The following is a 15,958-nucleotide window of genomic DNA, read 5'->3' on the forward strand; positions in this document are numbered from 1 at the left end:
ATTTTTCCCCCTTTTTCTTGATAAACAACCATTTTTGGTTTTTGATTATTTATTTAGACAAACACTCCTTTGAGCTACCACTATTGGTAGATATCAATTATTATGTATTTTCCAAGTTAAAATGGAATATTTTAATCTGGATAAAAAACCTATTGAAAAGTGGATCTTATGGAAGGTATAAGGCCTTTATAAGTAAATCTTGAATAACTTTGGCATAGAGTTTTCTATTTCCTCAACTGCAAAGATAAAGGGGGTTAATTTTATGATATAACACCTCTTTAAGTCTATAATTTAATGAAGGAGAATTTCATAATAAGAGGCTTTTCCTCCTTTCTCTCCCTTTTAGAGTAAACTATATAAGAAGAAATGAGCCTTTCATTCTGTGGTAACAATATTTCTTCATATAATATCTATGATGGTGTGTTGCAAAATCCCTGTTTTGTGGATGCCCTCAACCTGGTCCCTCACGTCTTCCTGTTGTTTATCACTTTTCCAATATTGTTTATTGGTAAGTAACCTACTGTCCTACAGTTCATCACCTAGCGTTTATAAGAAGAGTCTTGTTAATGGCTGAGATTTGGTATAATGTTGATGTAATTTCTCCAGCACGAGAACTAGCATGTAAGTCTGTGGGAAAAGAACAAGCAAGTATTTCGTTTTCCAATTACTTATGTTTTTGGCATTTGATATTCTATAGATAAAGTAGAAGTCACATGCCTTCTTAGAAATGGACTTCAAGTAGCAGCAGTTTTTTAAAAAGAGGAAAAGAGAATTATATGAGATAGATCAAAAGTATTTGGTGAGTGCTTGCTTTGTGCTAGGTGAAGAGAATGAAAAATGGGTAAAACACAGTACTTGCCTGGAATATTCACAGGAATTTTCCAGTGAAACAAGTGTGTCAGAAAGTGAAGAGAAATGCCAACACCACCTTGTAAGCGCATTTACAGATACGGGAACAAATTATCCTGGGCATTTGCCTGCCAGAGCAACTAACTCTCTTTGGGGCTGGTGGGGACAATGCATAGAGTGACATGTTTGGGGACTTGAAAGATACAGAGCGTGCAAGTAAAAAATAGGGTGTGTTTCAGGTAGAAAGAGTACATGTGCAAACTATTTAGGAAGAAGGTAAAAATATAGTTTTCCCTATTATTTTGCAGTTTACATATATATATATATATATATCCACACAAAATACAATTATTTAGAGCAACTATGTATAATTTGTATAACTTTTCCAAAACAACCAAAATAGACCTTTTAAAATTATAAAATATTTTTCATATGTAAAAATGACAGAGGTTAATGTAATAAACATTTATTGACTTTCCCACACTCACTTTAAGGAATCTAAAAATATGAATACCATGTCCTGATCCTCTTACTCTTCCTGCATCCTATGTTCCTGTCCTTTCAAAAGAGGTAACCACTATTTTGAATTTGGTACTTAACATTCCCATGCATGATTTTGCTCATAAAAATAAATGAGAAAACAATCAAGACTGTTTTGTTAAGAAAGCAAGTATAGGGGCTTCCCTGATGGCACAGTGGTTGAGAGTTCGCCTGCCGATGCAGGGGATGCGGGTTCGTGCCCCGGTCCAGGAAGATCCCACATGCCGCAGAGCGGCTGGGCCCGTGAGCCATGGCCGCTGAGCCTGCGCGTCCAGAGCCTGTGCGCCGCAACGGGAGAAGCCACAACAGTGAGAGGCCCGCATACCGCAAAAAAGAAAAAAAAAAAAAAAAAGCAAGCAAGCGTAATTTAAGGATCCGCTTTAAAGAAATGTTTAAAAATAATTTGTAAGCTTTTATTTCTTCATTGAACAAGTCTTAATTGAGGGATTAGTATGTACCTATCATTCTAAAAGTGACCAAAGGATTTCTGTTATATGACATATATTATGCAGAGGCCAACATAACTCTTGGTACATAGTTATTCATGTCAAACAAATGCATAGACGTTAAATATATTGGGACCAGGACTTCTTGTTGTATGTGTGGTGGCATTTGTAGGACATTTAGAATGCCCTTTGGCCAAAAGTAGAACATTGTTTTTTATTGCAATTTTACAGTTACTAATTCCTTTTTGACATCCAGTTAACTTATTGAGAGCAATTATTATTACAGTCCTGTTTGCATCTCTAGCAGGGAACACAGAGGCTGGCAAAAGGGTATTTGAATCAAGTGGAATTGGAATTAACATTGTCAAAGGGAAATGGTGGAGAAAAATGCAGACTACTGATCCATAACATTGGCTCCTTGAGTTAGTGAGAAATCATAAATAAATCTCAAAGAAGTATCAGGTATAAGGAAAATGGCAATGTTGCAAAAAAAGACAGAGTTTGCCTGCAGGAATTTACAGCATAAATTCGAGTAGAATATGTGAAATGTAACTAATTTTCCAATAATGAACAACTAAGATATGAATCAGTATTCTTTTCAAAGAGTGCTTTAGGGGTCCCTTTTTTCCAGAAGTACAGAAATTTCTTCCTTCAGTACTTTTAGCGCACACCCCCATTCATTCTTGAAGTATGTGGGGTTTCTCTATATTCAAAAAATTGAGAAAATAACGGTGACAAAAGAGACAAGAGTGGGGTCCTTTCTTAGCACCTCATATATGAGTTGACATTACTCTGTGTTTTTGAGGGGAAACCATCAAAATTTTTACTAAAACGTAATCTGGTAACTAGTTCTTTTCTTCAGTGAGGAACTAAGGGTGAACCTATAATGTTCTTGAGCCTCCTTACAAGCTTGTCAATCAACAACACTTTAGCTTTCTTTGAGAAAATACCACTAGCACTGCTGAATAGTTGGGTCATAGGTTATCATTTTTCTTGCATGATATGCATATGATTAAGAGTTGACTCAACCAATGGGTCCTATATTTCATCACCAAGTATGGGTTTTTTTTTTCGGTCAGTCCTCCCACAGATCCCATCTTTTGAAAGATTTGAGACTCCAAATAGCTTTTATTAATATCATCATTAATTTATTTTTCTTTGGAGTGAATCAGAGACCTGTCAGTAAGAGTTTAATGAGCATGAGATAACCAGGTTGTCACCCAGAGTTTGTGTTATTCCTAAGCAAGGCAACAAATGTTAACATGTTAACCTAGGCAGTCTTGGAAAAATTAATTGAAGTTGTTCTTTTTTTTTTTTTACATAATGAAAATAGCCCAGGATTTCTATTGCTATCCTAGAAAGGAATAAGGTTTCAGGACCCCACTGCCACCCAGCATATCACAATGTAAATTATTTCCATGATTCTAATTAATCCTTTGTTTATCTCTTTACCTTTTTCAGGGTGGGGGAGTCAAAGCTCAAAAGTACAAATTCATCACAATACGTGGCTTCATTTTCCTGGACACAACCTGAGATGGATTCTTACGTTTGCCCTCCTATTTGTGCATGTGTGTGAAATAGCAGAAGGCATCGTTTCAGATTCGTAAGTGACTCCACTTAGTTAATGGGATTACGCAATCCTAGTGGGTACGTTGCTATGGATAGCAGTTAAGATTGTAACCTACCAAGTAAGCCTTAACTGTTTGGTTATAACTTATTAGGTGCCACAGCTGTCACCCATTTTATACGATCAACATGCATGTTGTCTGTATTTTTGTGGTGCTGCATCCTTTCTCTGATAATACAAGTTTGGATCTCTGGGGCTTGTGCTCATTGCTGTGCTTTCTGTTTCTTCGCTCCTTTGTCTACAAAGCCCTGGCAGAAAGTTCTCTCTTTTTAAACATTTTGACGTTTACCTTATCTTTCAAAATAGATATAAATAGCAAGAAGGATTGTCTATTTTAACATATAGCTCCAATGGTTATATATTTATGTATAAATATATATACCCAGTTCTCAGATATTTCAATTTACTTTGTAAAATAGCAAAGATAGATGAGGCAGGCATTAAAGGAGTCTGAGAACCAGTGAGGATACAGCTACAAATTGAGGCAAAGCACATAACTATTTCAAAATCAGGATTTGTCATGAAACCCCTATTTTTGAAGGAATTTTGTCACTCTTATAAAAGAAGAAGTTTGTATTAGGCAGTTAGAATGTAATGCATTCTATTGAACTTGAACATAATGTAGGAGAAATATTTTTATCACATAGTAACAGAAAATAAACTCAAGTAATAGGAAAATTTCGATTACAAAATTACACTAAATGGTATATCTTTCATTGAAGAATTGATATGAAAAGATCTTTAAAGTCTAAAACAGAAAGTTTTGAAAATCATTTTCCTCTTATCGAATAAGAACCTCTCCTGAGGTTTACGTTTTTCTGTCGCAGTTAACAAGGAATGAAACTTCAAGAGTTTTGTCATGGAGCCATCTATTTTGTAATGTTTTATGACAGTTCTTTGCATATATGTGCACATGTTAGTTTCTGATCGAAAGGAAAATCAGAGACCCTAAGATATGTCGCCTCTCCAAGCATTTAGAAGCTTATTGGCTGTTATTGAGAATTGCTTACAACTCTTTGGCATTTTTGTATTATATTTTATTAGCATATCCAATTCTAGTCTTCATTTTTTTATTCCCTTAACATATAGGCTAACTCTGCATGTTTTTATGTACTTGTATATAGTGGAAGTCCCATGTGTCCTAAAAGCTTGACATCGTGTGGGCAAGGATGAGACCTCCTTTCCAGCCTCATGGTTGATGTGTAGATTCAGTCAGAGACTTAGGACAGAGGCTGAGCTAACAATGAGGACATGTGCTAATGACGGAAACTTTTTTTATAGCCGTGGTGATATAAGAGACCCATGCTAAAAACAAGCAGAAATACACCTTTGATCTTGTGCTACCCTCTCCCATTCTTTTGCTGCAGACTCTTCTCCTTCCCCTTTTCATCCAGGACTCTCCAAAAGACATCTTCCAGTTACTTCTGAACCCAAAGATTTTGTTTGCTTTCTCTCACGCCTTGTCCTATTCTGGAAACTGCTTCTACAAGTATCCCAGAGAACATTAATGATGCCTTCATGGACATCTTTTCCTCTTTAACATACTTATTATATTTGACACCTCTGATCATGCCTTGTTTCCTTCTTTCTTTTCTTTTTTAACAAAATTTTAAGAACTGTTTTTTACCAAAAACATCACAAATGCCCATTATAATTAGTGAAACAATGCGCAGGCTTTCCTGATTGAATATTTGATTTTCCTTTTTAGTAATACAAATATTAAAGCCATTAATTTTTCTTTTGAAACATCTTGTTTTGCACTGGTTTTCCTAAGAAATATTCTCTTTTTTATTTCTATCTAAATAATTTGTGATTCTGGTGGAGATACTCTCCTAGGTCTGGGAATCATTTTCAGTTTGCTCTTTAATCTGATTTGATTGGTTTATTGTTAGAGCATGTAATTTATTAAATGAATACCTTCTGGGACATTAACATCTTCGTTATAGTCAAATATCCCATCATTTTATAAGTAATTAATGGGTATTAAGAAATAATATATATTCTTTATAGGAGACAACATTTTATTGAGTTTACTCATTGGATTGCTACAGTCCTGTGTGTTCATTATTTTTATATTATTTAATCCATCAAATTCAAAAAGTGTAAATTAAAATCTTCAGTATTATTGTGCTTTCATTTCTATCATTTTCTCTTTTTTTGAAATTGTTCTTTTGTTTTCTGTGCTGTATAGTTTTTGGTTTTCTCTCTAACTTTCTGACTAAAGATTTTCTGCTATAACGGGATATTTATGCTTCTACCAAAACACTTAAGTCTGCAAATTTTTCTCTAAAAATAATAGAGGTTAAAGGAAAGAATAGGGTTTTGGGACACTCAAAAACTATACTACATTGTAAGTAGAGCAGTTACAATGTGATAGAAATCTTAATAAAAATACTAGTATGGTCAAGAAACATATTAAATTCCTAATAAAGTAAATATAACCCTTACTGTAGCTTCTGCTATCTTTATTAATCCTTTATTGTTGCCTCCCTTACTGTTCGTTATTCTTTTTCTAACTTCTTGAATTGACGACTTAATTTATTTATTATAATAATTTCTTATTGAATATGTTTAAGATGATAATTTTCTTCTGGGTATGGTTTTGACCACATTTCATAGGCCTTGATGGGTAGTGTGCTCATTTTTAAATTTTCTAAATATTAAGTGGCCTTTTGATTCTTTCTTTGCTTCAATAATTAAAGAGTATTAGAAGCATTTCTTAATTTCTGTAACAATGAACTATTTATTTCCTACTTTTTCTCTTTGATTATTTGAACTGTTTCTGGGAGGAGGTGGGTGGTTTTTAAGCCAGCTCTTACGCTGTCATAGTACTATCACATTTTCATTACCCTCTTTGTATTAATAACTCCAAATGTCCCTGATTATGTTCCAGATCTCCACATACACTTGCCTTTTAGGCATCTTCTTTTGCGTGTTTATTAGACACCTTCACAATCCACACATTCCTCTCTCCAATGGGCTCTTCCTCTTAAAATCTTATCACCATCTGCCCAAGCACCCTGAGAATTGTTCTCTACATCTCCATCACCGTCACACTCATACCCTAACGCTAAGTCCTGTTCATTTTGACAGTCTTTTCCAAGTGAACATATGACGTTAAACATACATTTAAAGCTATTCATAATTTGCTATTCTACCAACATTAAATTACAGTTACTTTGGAGCATACGTGAAATGGTTTAAAGTAAGCCTGTAACATACCTGCAAAACACCTTCCTAACTCATACATGCAAATTACTTCTCCATGTAAAGGTCTCATCACTCTAACCTCTAAGTTACCCTACTCCAAAAGTGACTCTTCTAAGGCTTACTGTGGTCCAAAGAGAAGGGAGAAAAAGACTGTCAAAAGACTGTATTATCTCCTTCATGTTACTGCCGCCAAAGCTCAACTCAGGCTTTCATCATCTCTCACCTGGCCTCTCCCCATAGTTTACTAACTACTTTCCTTCTTCTGTGTCTCTCTCTTCACCTCAGACACACACAGTACCTACCAACTCCATCATCCACACTACTACCAGATTGATCTGTCTCTAAAACCCTAATCTTATTCTACCACTTTCCTGTTAAAGTATTTCTGTTTTCTGCAAGATTAGATTTTAGCTCCTTACCATGGCATACAATGCCTTTCATAATACATCTGATCTCAAACTTACTATTTAAAGAACATTAAACTACTTGGAATTTTACACATTCTGTTCCCTGTTTGTTAAGTGCTCTTCCACCGCTTTCCTGACTAGTGGCTTCCTTTTTATATTTCAATTCTCATTGTCAACTATACCTTTTCTGAAATGACCTTCCCAAATCTTCCTCTTTCCTTCACTCTTGAACTATTTACTTCCTTCTCTATACCGTTTGTGTACCAATATATTTCAATAATTTGAGAAAATGTAAATGTTTAACTGTATGGTGTTATTAATACAAATGGACTTGAGGGCTGTCTACCATGCACATCTGTCCTGGCATATTTCCAATCCACCTGAAGCTCTTTATTGCCCTCAGAATGAAGTCTTGTGTCCTTGCAGCCACACTGAATTGCTTGTAGTAGTACCCTTGGACGTATCTAGACCCTCTTCCTGGAACAATCTTGCTCTACTTCCTCTAGGGAGCAATTCCTCTTCTTAAGGTCTCAGTTTAGAAGTCACTCCTTTCTCAAGGCTTTCTCTGTCTCAGGCACTAGCTTTGCATGCATTCCCAGTCCCTTCACCTGTGTTATAATTCCCTATTTCCTATTGTGCTTCTCAATAGACTGTAGACTTTGTGACCACAGACACTATATCTTGTCTTGTTCACTGTTGCATCCCACAATCTAATAGTGTCTGGACCAGCAAACACATATGTGTTGAGTGAATTAATGAAAATGGAGAAGCCACTGAAGGCCATAAAGTTTGGGAAAACTATCAAAAGAATAAATGTACTTTAACATACAGTAGAGTTCATATTCAGCTGATTGTTTTTACTTGCTTCAGGTGTTAAATTATTTCAGCAGTTCTGCCCTTCAGTATAGGAATTGTTATACATTTGCTTTTGTTGTAAGCATTGTAACATCTTGTTTAGCTGTATTTACCCAACCCTCCATGTGAGGGTAAGTCTTTTCAGCAGAATTATGTCTCCCAATGTAATCTTCCTTGTATATTCTCGTAGCATTCTGTATATAAAATACCTCATTCTGTATTTTAAATATTGCTGAGAGAACGTTTTAATGAAAAAGTTGGAAACAAAATGTGACGCTGTCTGGAACCATCAGCTGTAGACACTGATACTGTCCCGCTCTCTGTAGACGGCGCGAGTCGCGACATCTCCACCTCTTCATGCCGGCCGTGATGGGATTTGTTGCCACTACAACATCAATAGTATATTATCATAATATTGAAACATCAAATTTTCCTAAATTACTTTTAGGTAAGTATGATCCAAGTGTTGTAATTGTTGTTTTTCCCCCAAGAGCTATTTGTTTTTCTTTTTCCTCATAATAAATGCTCTCAGCAAGGGTAGGGATTGGAAGGCATGAGAATTCTTCTTTAGTCTCCCATTAAATGTGGAGATGAAGTAAGTTGAGTTATTATAGTCTGTGAAAACTCTATCCCCTCAGGACATCTGATGAGCAAGTCACCCCAGCTAGTTCTGCGTGTTTCTGCCTCTGGAGGCCTGAGGCATTTTCCGAAGATCCAAGTCTTTCATGCATGCTGTGGGCATGTCATACTCTTCCTAGAATTGCTCTTGAGACATCGGGGGCCTCTCTGTAGCGGAGTGTGGTTCACTGCATGCTGAAAACTATACTCTCCTGAGAAGCAGCTGCCCCCAAAGCATAGCCCCTCACATCTACATCCTGCCTAACATTACTTTCTATAAGCCTCTCTTGCCTTCTTGTCCTGTGGAAATCAGAGGCTGTCTAAAGTTTTCCTAATTTTATTTTTTGCTTTATGCTGAAACAAAGAACTCATCCCAAATAGTTACATGTAATACTGTGATCCATCCTTGCATTCCTTGGTGTACACTTTCATATAGAAAGCTGAGGTGAAGTTACAGAACGTGGATTATGCATGGGCTGCAGGGGACTGTGTGTCCTCTAAAATGGTAGGCAGAGTTGTATGTTTTTGTGTGAGTAAATGTTTACAGTTTTCTAAGGTTCATGGATTTCGTTTGATTGTTATTTGATGAAAATGACATTGACTACTGAATATAGCAGTTAGGAAAAGGAATGATTAAACCACACAAATATTATTTTATTTGTTTATCCAGAGGACATTAAAATTTGAAATGAATAAGTGATACGTGCTGATTATTTAATTCTGTGTTGCGTCACATTATATGATTCAGCAAAGGTAATCAAATAAAAACAAGTTGTCAGGGTTCAATATTAATTTAAAAGGCTTGTCCAAGTCAGAATTATCTTAATAGAAAGCCGTTTGGTATAAAATTGTAGGCAGATATTATTACGGAAATCTTCTTACGTAGATGCCAAAAAAAGGCAACAGCAAAAATACAAATAACATTGGGAATTCAATACTCTTGACATTAAGTTTCTGAAAAACTGATGTGGATATAAGAGTTATAAGATGTAATTAGAAAGGAAATGTGCAACTTAATAATATTTTGAAGGAAATGCAGTCAGAATCCGGCTCTAAATTTTTATGTAGATACAAGACAGAGGGCACAATTTGATCATATTTCTGGAAGGACTTATAGGGTTAAAAGCTAGTCTCACTTTCTTCTTATTTTAGGAGAGAAATATTTGGACCTAGAAGAATCACACATGTTAAGAACCCAGAACTAGTAATTTTGTCCCAACATTATATTACGAACATCACCAAACATACAGAAAGTTGAAAGCATTAGATGAATACTTATTTTTCTACCACCTAGATTCTTCAGTATACATTTTTTTCTATTTATTTTATCAAATATCTACATCTTTCCACTCCCCTATTCATCCATCAATTAATTTTTTGATGCATTTTAAAGTAAGTCACAGGCATTGCTATTCATCACTCCCTGATTATTTCAGCATGCATATTATTAAAGTTAAATATTTGTTTGCAGTTCTTTTTGTGAGATAAAATTTACAAACCGAAGTACAGAAATCTTAATTTGTTAAATGCATACACCTGTATAACCCTATCATGATCTAGAACACTGTCATCATCCGTGAAAATTTTCTTGTGCCCCTTACTAATCAATCCTCATTTTCATCTCTGTAGAGGCACATCTAACCGATTTTTTTCTCACCGTGGATTAGAGTTGCCTGTTCTAGAACTTCACATAAATTGAATCATACAGTGTAAACTCTTCTGTGTAAGACTTCTTTCTCTCAGCATGATTTTTGGAGGGTCACCCATAATGTAATATCAATCAGTATTTTGTTCTTGTGATTGTTGGGTTGTATTCTACTGTATAAATATACCACAGTTTTTCCATTCTCTTGTCAGTAGACCCCTGGACTGTCTTCAGATTTTGGCTATCATGAAAAAAAGCTGCTATAAACATGCATGTACAAGTTTTTTGTGAATGTATGTTTTTATTTCTCTTGGGTAAATACCTAGGAATGAAATTGCTGGGTCATAGGGTAGGTACATAAATGTTTATATTTGTAAGAAACCACAAGATTTTTTTCTCAAAGTGGTTTATTTTACATGCTTACTAACAGTGTGTGGGAATTCCAGTTGTTTCACATCCGTTTGAAGATCTTGATTTTCTAATTTAGCCATGCTGGTGGGTGTGTACTAATAACACACTGTGGTTTTAATTTGCATTTCCCTGATGACTAATGATGTTGAACACTTTTGATGAGTTTATTGGCCATTTGTTATTTTTGTGAAGTGCATATTCATATCTCCTGCCCACTTTTTATTGGACTGCGTTTTTATTATTGAGTTGTAGGAGTAGTTTGTATATACTAGACACTAGTATGTCATCAGACACATGTTTTGAGAATATTTCCCTCCCAGTCTGTGGCTTGCAAACTCATTTACTTAACAGGGTCTTTTGATGAACAGATTTTAATTTTAATGTAGTATAATTTATTATTTTTTCGTGTATAGTTATTGCTCTCTGTGTCTTAAATCTTTGCCTTCCTTCAAAATATGTTTCCCTCATATTCTCCTGGGTTTTTAAAGAAGCTTTATACTTTCAGTTTTTATTTTTAGGACTGTGATCCATTTAAAATTGGTTGTGTGTATGGTATATGAGGTTGGTGTCAAGGTTCTTTTTTTCCAAATGTATAGCTGTGTTTGAGCACCATTTGTGGAATAGACTTTCCATTTCTCATTGGATTGCTTGGGGAACTTTGAAAAAATTAAAGCAAATGACTTTAAGTATGATCTATTTCTTGGCTCTGTATTTTCCGTTCCTTTGATACAGTCATGTATTTTTATGCCATCACTATTCTGTCTTGATTACTGTAGCTTTGGAGGTCTTGAAGTCATGTATTACGATCATACAGCTTGTTTTCTTTGTTTTTCTCCCAAGACTGTTTTGGATACTTTAGTTCTTTTTTATTACCATATACGGGTTAGAATCAGGTCGTCAGTTCCTACTTTAAAAAAAAATTCCTTGGGGGGCTTATGATAGGGATCGCCCTGAATGTACAGAACAATTTGGGGGAGAACTGACATCTTAAAAATGTTGAGTCTCACAATTCATTCTTTACTATTTTAGGTCTCCTTTCATTTCCTGTAGCAATATTTTATAGAGATGTAGAGATCTTTCATGTCTCGTTAAAATTATTATTAGCTTTTTTGTTTTACCACTGCTGTTATAAATGGAAGTGTATTTAAAATTTTATTTTCCAATTGTTTCTGCCAGTGTGTAAAGTACAACAGGTTTTTTATATTGACCTTATATCTTGCTACCTTGGAAATTCACTCATCACTTTTAATTATTGCTCTGTAAGTTTTTTGGGATTTTCTATATAAACAAACATACCATCTGAAAGTAGAAACAGTTATACTTGTTTCTTTTCACACTTTATGCTTTTTTTTTCTTTTTCTTGCTATATTGCACTACGTAGAACCTCCAGTAAGATGCAGAAGAGACATGGTGAGAGTGAAATCCTTATCTAGCTCCTGATGTTAGGGGAATATAATCTTTCATACTTAATTATAAAATTGATTATAGGCTTTTTCTTTTTTTTTTTTTTTTTTTTTTGCGGTACGCGGGCCTCTCACTGTTGTGGCCTCTCCCACTGCGGAGCACAGGCTCTGGAAGCGCAGGCTCAGCGGCCATGGCTCACAGGCCTAGCCGCTCCGCGGCATGTGGGATCTTCCCGGACCGGGGCACGAACCCATGTCCCCTGCATCGGCAGGTGGACTCTCAACCATTGCGCCACCAGGGAAGCCCTAGGCTTTTTATATAAGACCTTATCAAGTAAGTTTTTTTCTATGCAAAGCTTTGCTTTCTCAACGGTTTCTTTTTTTTAGTCATGATAAATGTTGAATTTTATTGAAAGACTTTTTTTCTGCATCACCTGTAGCGATTATATTTCTCTTGTTTCTGCTGATGTACACTGATTGGTTTTTCAAATGATAAAGTAACCGAGCATACTGGCCTAATCCATACATTGTCATGATTCGTTATCCATGCTACATATTGCTAGCGTTTGTTAGGGTTTTTTACATTTATTGTAAGGGATATTGGTCTGGGTTTTTTTTTTTTTCTCACAATAGCTTTGTCAGGCTTTTATATGCTAGGATACACAGATGAATTGGAAAATGTTCTCTATTTCTCTGTTTTATGAAGGACATTGTGTGAGATTAATTTCATTTCTTCCTTAAATGTTCAGTAGAATTCACCAGTGAAGTCATCTGGACCTGGAGTTTCAACTAAGGAGGGATTTTCAATTATGAATTTATTTCTTTATTATCGACTCTTCAGAGTATCTGTTTCTTCTTATGGCAGTCTTGGCAGTTATAGTTTTTGAGAAATTTTCCTTTGTTTTCTGAAATTACACAAGCTTATTTTTATTTTACTTTTTTTTTTAGATTCAAGGGAAGTTATCTTTATTTTCTTAACTTTTTATTTTATATTGGAGTAGAGTTGATTAACAATGTTGTGATAGTTGATAGTTCAGGTGTACAGCAAAGTGATTCAGTTATACATATACATGTATCTATTCTTTTTCAAGTTCTTTCCCATTTAGGTTGTTAGATAATATTGAGAAGAGTTCCCTGTGCTTTACGGGAGGCCCTTGTTGGTTATCCACCTTAAATATAGCAGTGTGTACATGTCAGTCCCAAACTCCCTAACTATTCCTCCCCCTCATCCTTCCCCCCTGGTGACCATAAGTTCATTCTCTAAGTCTATGAGTCTGTTTCTGTTTTGTAAATAAGTTCATTTTTATCTTTTCCTTTTAGATTCCACATATAGAGAAAATTTCTATTTCATCTAAGTTTTTGGATTTATTGTCATAAAAGTTGTTCAGGGTATTCCCTGATCATACTTTTTAAGTACATAGGATATGTAGGGATAAATTTTCTTTTATTCCTAATATTGGTAAATCTGTGTTGTTTTCCTGATCAGCCTAGCTGGGGACTTATGAGTTTTCTTGATCTTTTAAAAAAAATCAACCTTGTTGGATTTGTTCGTTTTCTCAGTTATTCATTTTCTATTTTATTGCCTTTTACAGTTACCTCTCATCTTTTTATTTTGTTCATTGTTATTTCCTTAGCTTTTAAGGTGGAAGCTTAGGTCATTGATTTTGGACCTAATTTTTTCTAAAATAAATATCTAAAGCCATAAAATTTCCTCTGAGTATTATTTTAGTTGCAATTCTTAATTTTTTAATCTGTAGTATTTTCCTTATAACTTAGTTGAAATGTTTTCTAATTTCCCTAGTGATTTCTTTTTGAACATGTGGTTAATTAGAAATGTATTTTTTTTTACATCTTTATTGGAGTATAATTGCTTTACAATAGTGTGTCAGTTTCTGCTTTATAACAAAGTGAATTGGCTATACATATACATATATCCCCATATCTCCTCCCTCTTGCATATTGTTTAATTTCCAAATATTTGGAGATGTCTAGATATCCTAGTGTGTGGAAAAATCCAAAGGTTACCTCCATTATCTCTGCCTGGTGTTCACACTCTGTATACTTTGAGTGTGAGTGGACCTGTGACTTGAGTGTGAGTGGACCTTGAGTATGAGTGGACCTGTGACTTGCTTCCAGCCAATAAGGTTTGGCAAAGATGTAGATACCAAATCTGTTGAGACTGTAGCCCTAGTCCACACCTGGATTGCAGCCTTGATTCACAGAAACTGTGAGATAATAAATGTGTGTTGTTTTAAATTTCTAAACCTATCATAATTTGCTAAACAGCAATAGAAAAGTCAATATGCTTATTGTTCTTGATTTTTAATTTAACTTCATCGTGATCAGAGAACATTCTTTATATGATTTCCATTATTTTCAATTTATTGCTTCTTGTTTTCTGAGTGAGTATATAGTGTGTACGAGTACCATGTGAATTTAACAATAATGTAGATTTTGAAGAGGTGGTGTATTTTTATAATATTAAATATCAATCTTATACATATAAAGTAGTTCAAGGTGGTTGATAATGTTCAGACTTTCTAAATCTTCATTAGGCATATGTGTATTTTTTATTGTCTTTATGAAAAATGATACAGTTATCATAATTAAAAGTTAAAATTTTTCTGATAATACTCTGTCTTGAAGTCTATTTTATCTGATACTAACATAACCACTCCCGGTTTCTAATGCTTCTTGTTTTCATTGTATAGCTTTTTCCACCCACTTATTTTCAATCTACTGTTTCTTTACATTAAGGTGAATCTCTTTAGATAGCGCATAATTTGGTCCACTTATTTGTTCTAAATCCATTCTGACAATCCCTGTATTTTAAGCTAAAAAAAAAGATATAAGTTTCTATGCCAATGTTCAGTTATTTCTCTCTAAGGAAGTTGTGATCACCCTTAAACTTTCTGGTTTTGATAAGTGTTGTCCAAGTGGGATTGTCTTATGTGTATTTTAGATTTCTTCTTGCTCATCTCATATTCATTTGTACTGAGCTTTATTCAAAGTTCAAAGTATACTGGATCCTCGATGACAGATTTCTAGGAAAGTCTGTGCTTTCATCTCATATTTCTGCAAAATGCTGGCTGTGGTTATGAGATGATATAGATCCCTACTTTTCTGACCTACTTGTGGTCTAGTTTGCTCTGTAGGATCAGTGTTCTTCTCTGTGTACTGTGGATGCCTGTGGTGTTTTAAACCATTTGGGTGAGAAGAGTCACTTACTTACCTGAATTCTGATCAGTAAAGCAGAAACCCTATTACATTGCTACCTAGATTCCATAATAATTCCAGGATAACACCCCTGGCAATTGCAACATACTTACTAATGGATAGGTTACACAGTTTGTTAACTCTTTATATAATCAGGGCTTCTTAAAAAAACAAGACCAAAATATAAAGTCAACTTTAAAGTCTATAGAATTAATTACACGTTGAGTTCTGAAGAGTATAGTCTGTCCTATTTACATGTCTTCTTATATCTGCACATCTATCCCACATAATCAGAGTGGAAGCACTAATATTTTAAAGTCATTATCATACTTGCGATTCAAAACTCCAAAAGTACACCAAAGCATGTCTGTTGTTTTGTTAACAAATAAAATTATCTGGAAATAGAATATCTTAAATTGTCTTTGTCAACACTGTATTTATATTGAAATTTCAGTGAAGCTTTAAAAAATAGCAGTGAAAGATTGTATCTTTTCTTTTTACTTTTTATTTTTTCAGCCTTATTCCTGTATTGGGTAATGGCCTTTATCACGAAAACCATAAAGTTGGTCAAATACTGGCAGTCTGGTTGGGGAGTATCAGACCTGCGTTTCTGCATCACAGGCATAATGGTCATTTTGAATGGACTCCTGATGGCTGTGGAGATCAATGTCATTCGCGTCAGAGTAGGTATCTAGTGATTTTTGTATAGTTACTGGAGTTCAAGACCTGAA

At 34.7% G+C, this 15,958-nt stretch overlaps 1 protein-coding gene across 2 annotated transcripts in view; it reads left to right on the forward strand.

Moving 5' to 3' along the window:
• The first annotated feature begins 366 nt into the window (after positions 1-366).
• ABCC9 (ATP binding cassette subfamily C member 9) overlaps positions 367-15,958 on the forward strand; it is a 143,663-nt gene continuing 128,071 nt past the window's right edge. For both annotated transcript variants that reach the window (XM_065887483.1, XM_065887482.1), the window contains exons 1-4: positions 367-508; positions 3,297-3,438; positions 8,261-8,382; positions 15,744-15,910. In XM_065887483.1, the coding sequence (XP_065743555.1) occupies positions 367-508; positions 3,297-3,438; positions 8,261-8,382; positions 15,744-15,910 (573 nt within the window). The remainder of the gene's footprint in view (positions 509-3,296; positions 3,439-8,260; positions 8,383-15,743; positions 15,911-15,958) is intronic.

The sequence above is a fragment of the Phocoena phocoena genome, chromosome 11 (genome assembly GCF_963924675.1).
Source record: "Phocoena phocoena chromosome 11, mPhoPho1.1, whole genome shotgun sequence".
NCBI lineage: Eukaryota > Metazoa > Chordata > Mammalia > Artiodactyla > Phocoenidae > Phocoena > Phocoena phocoena.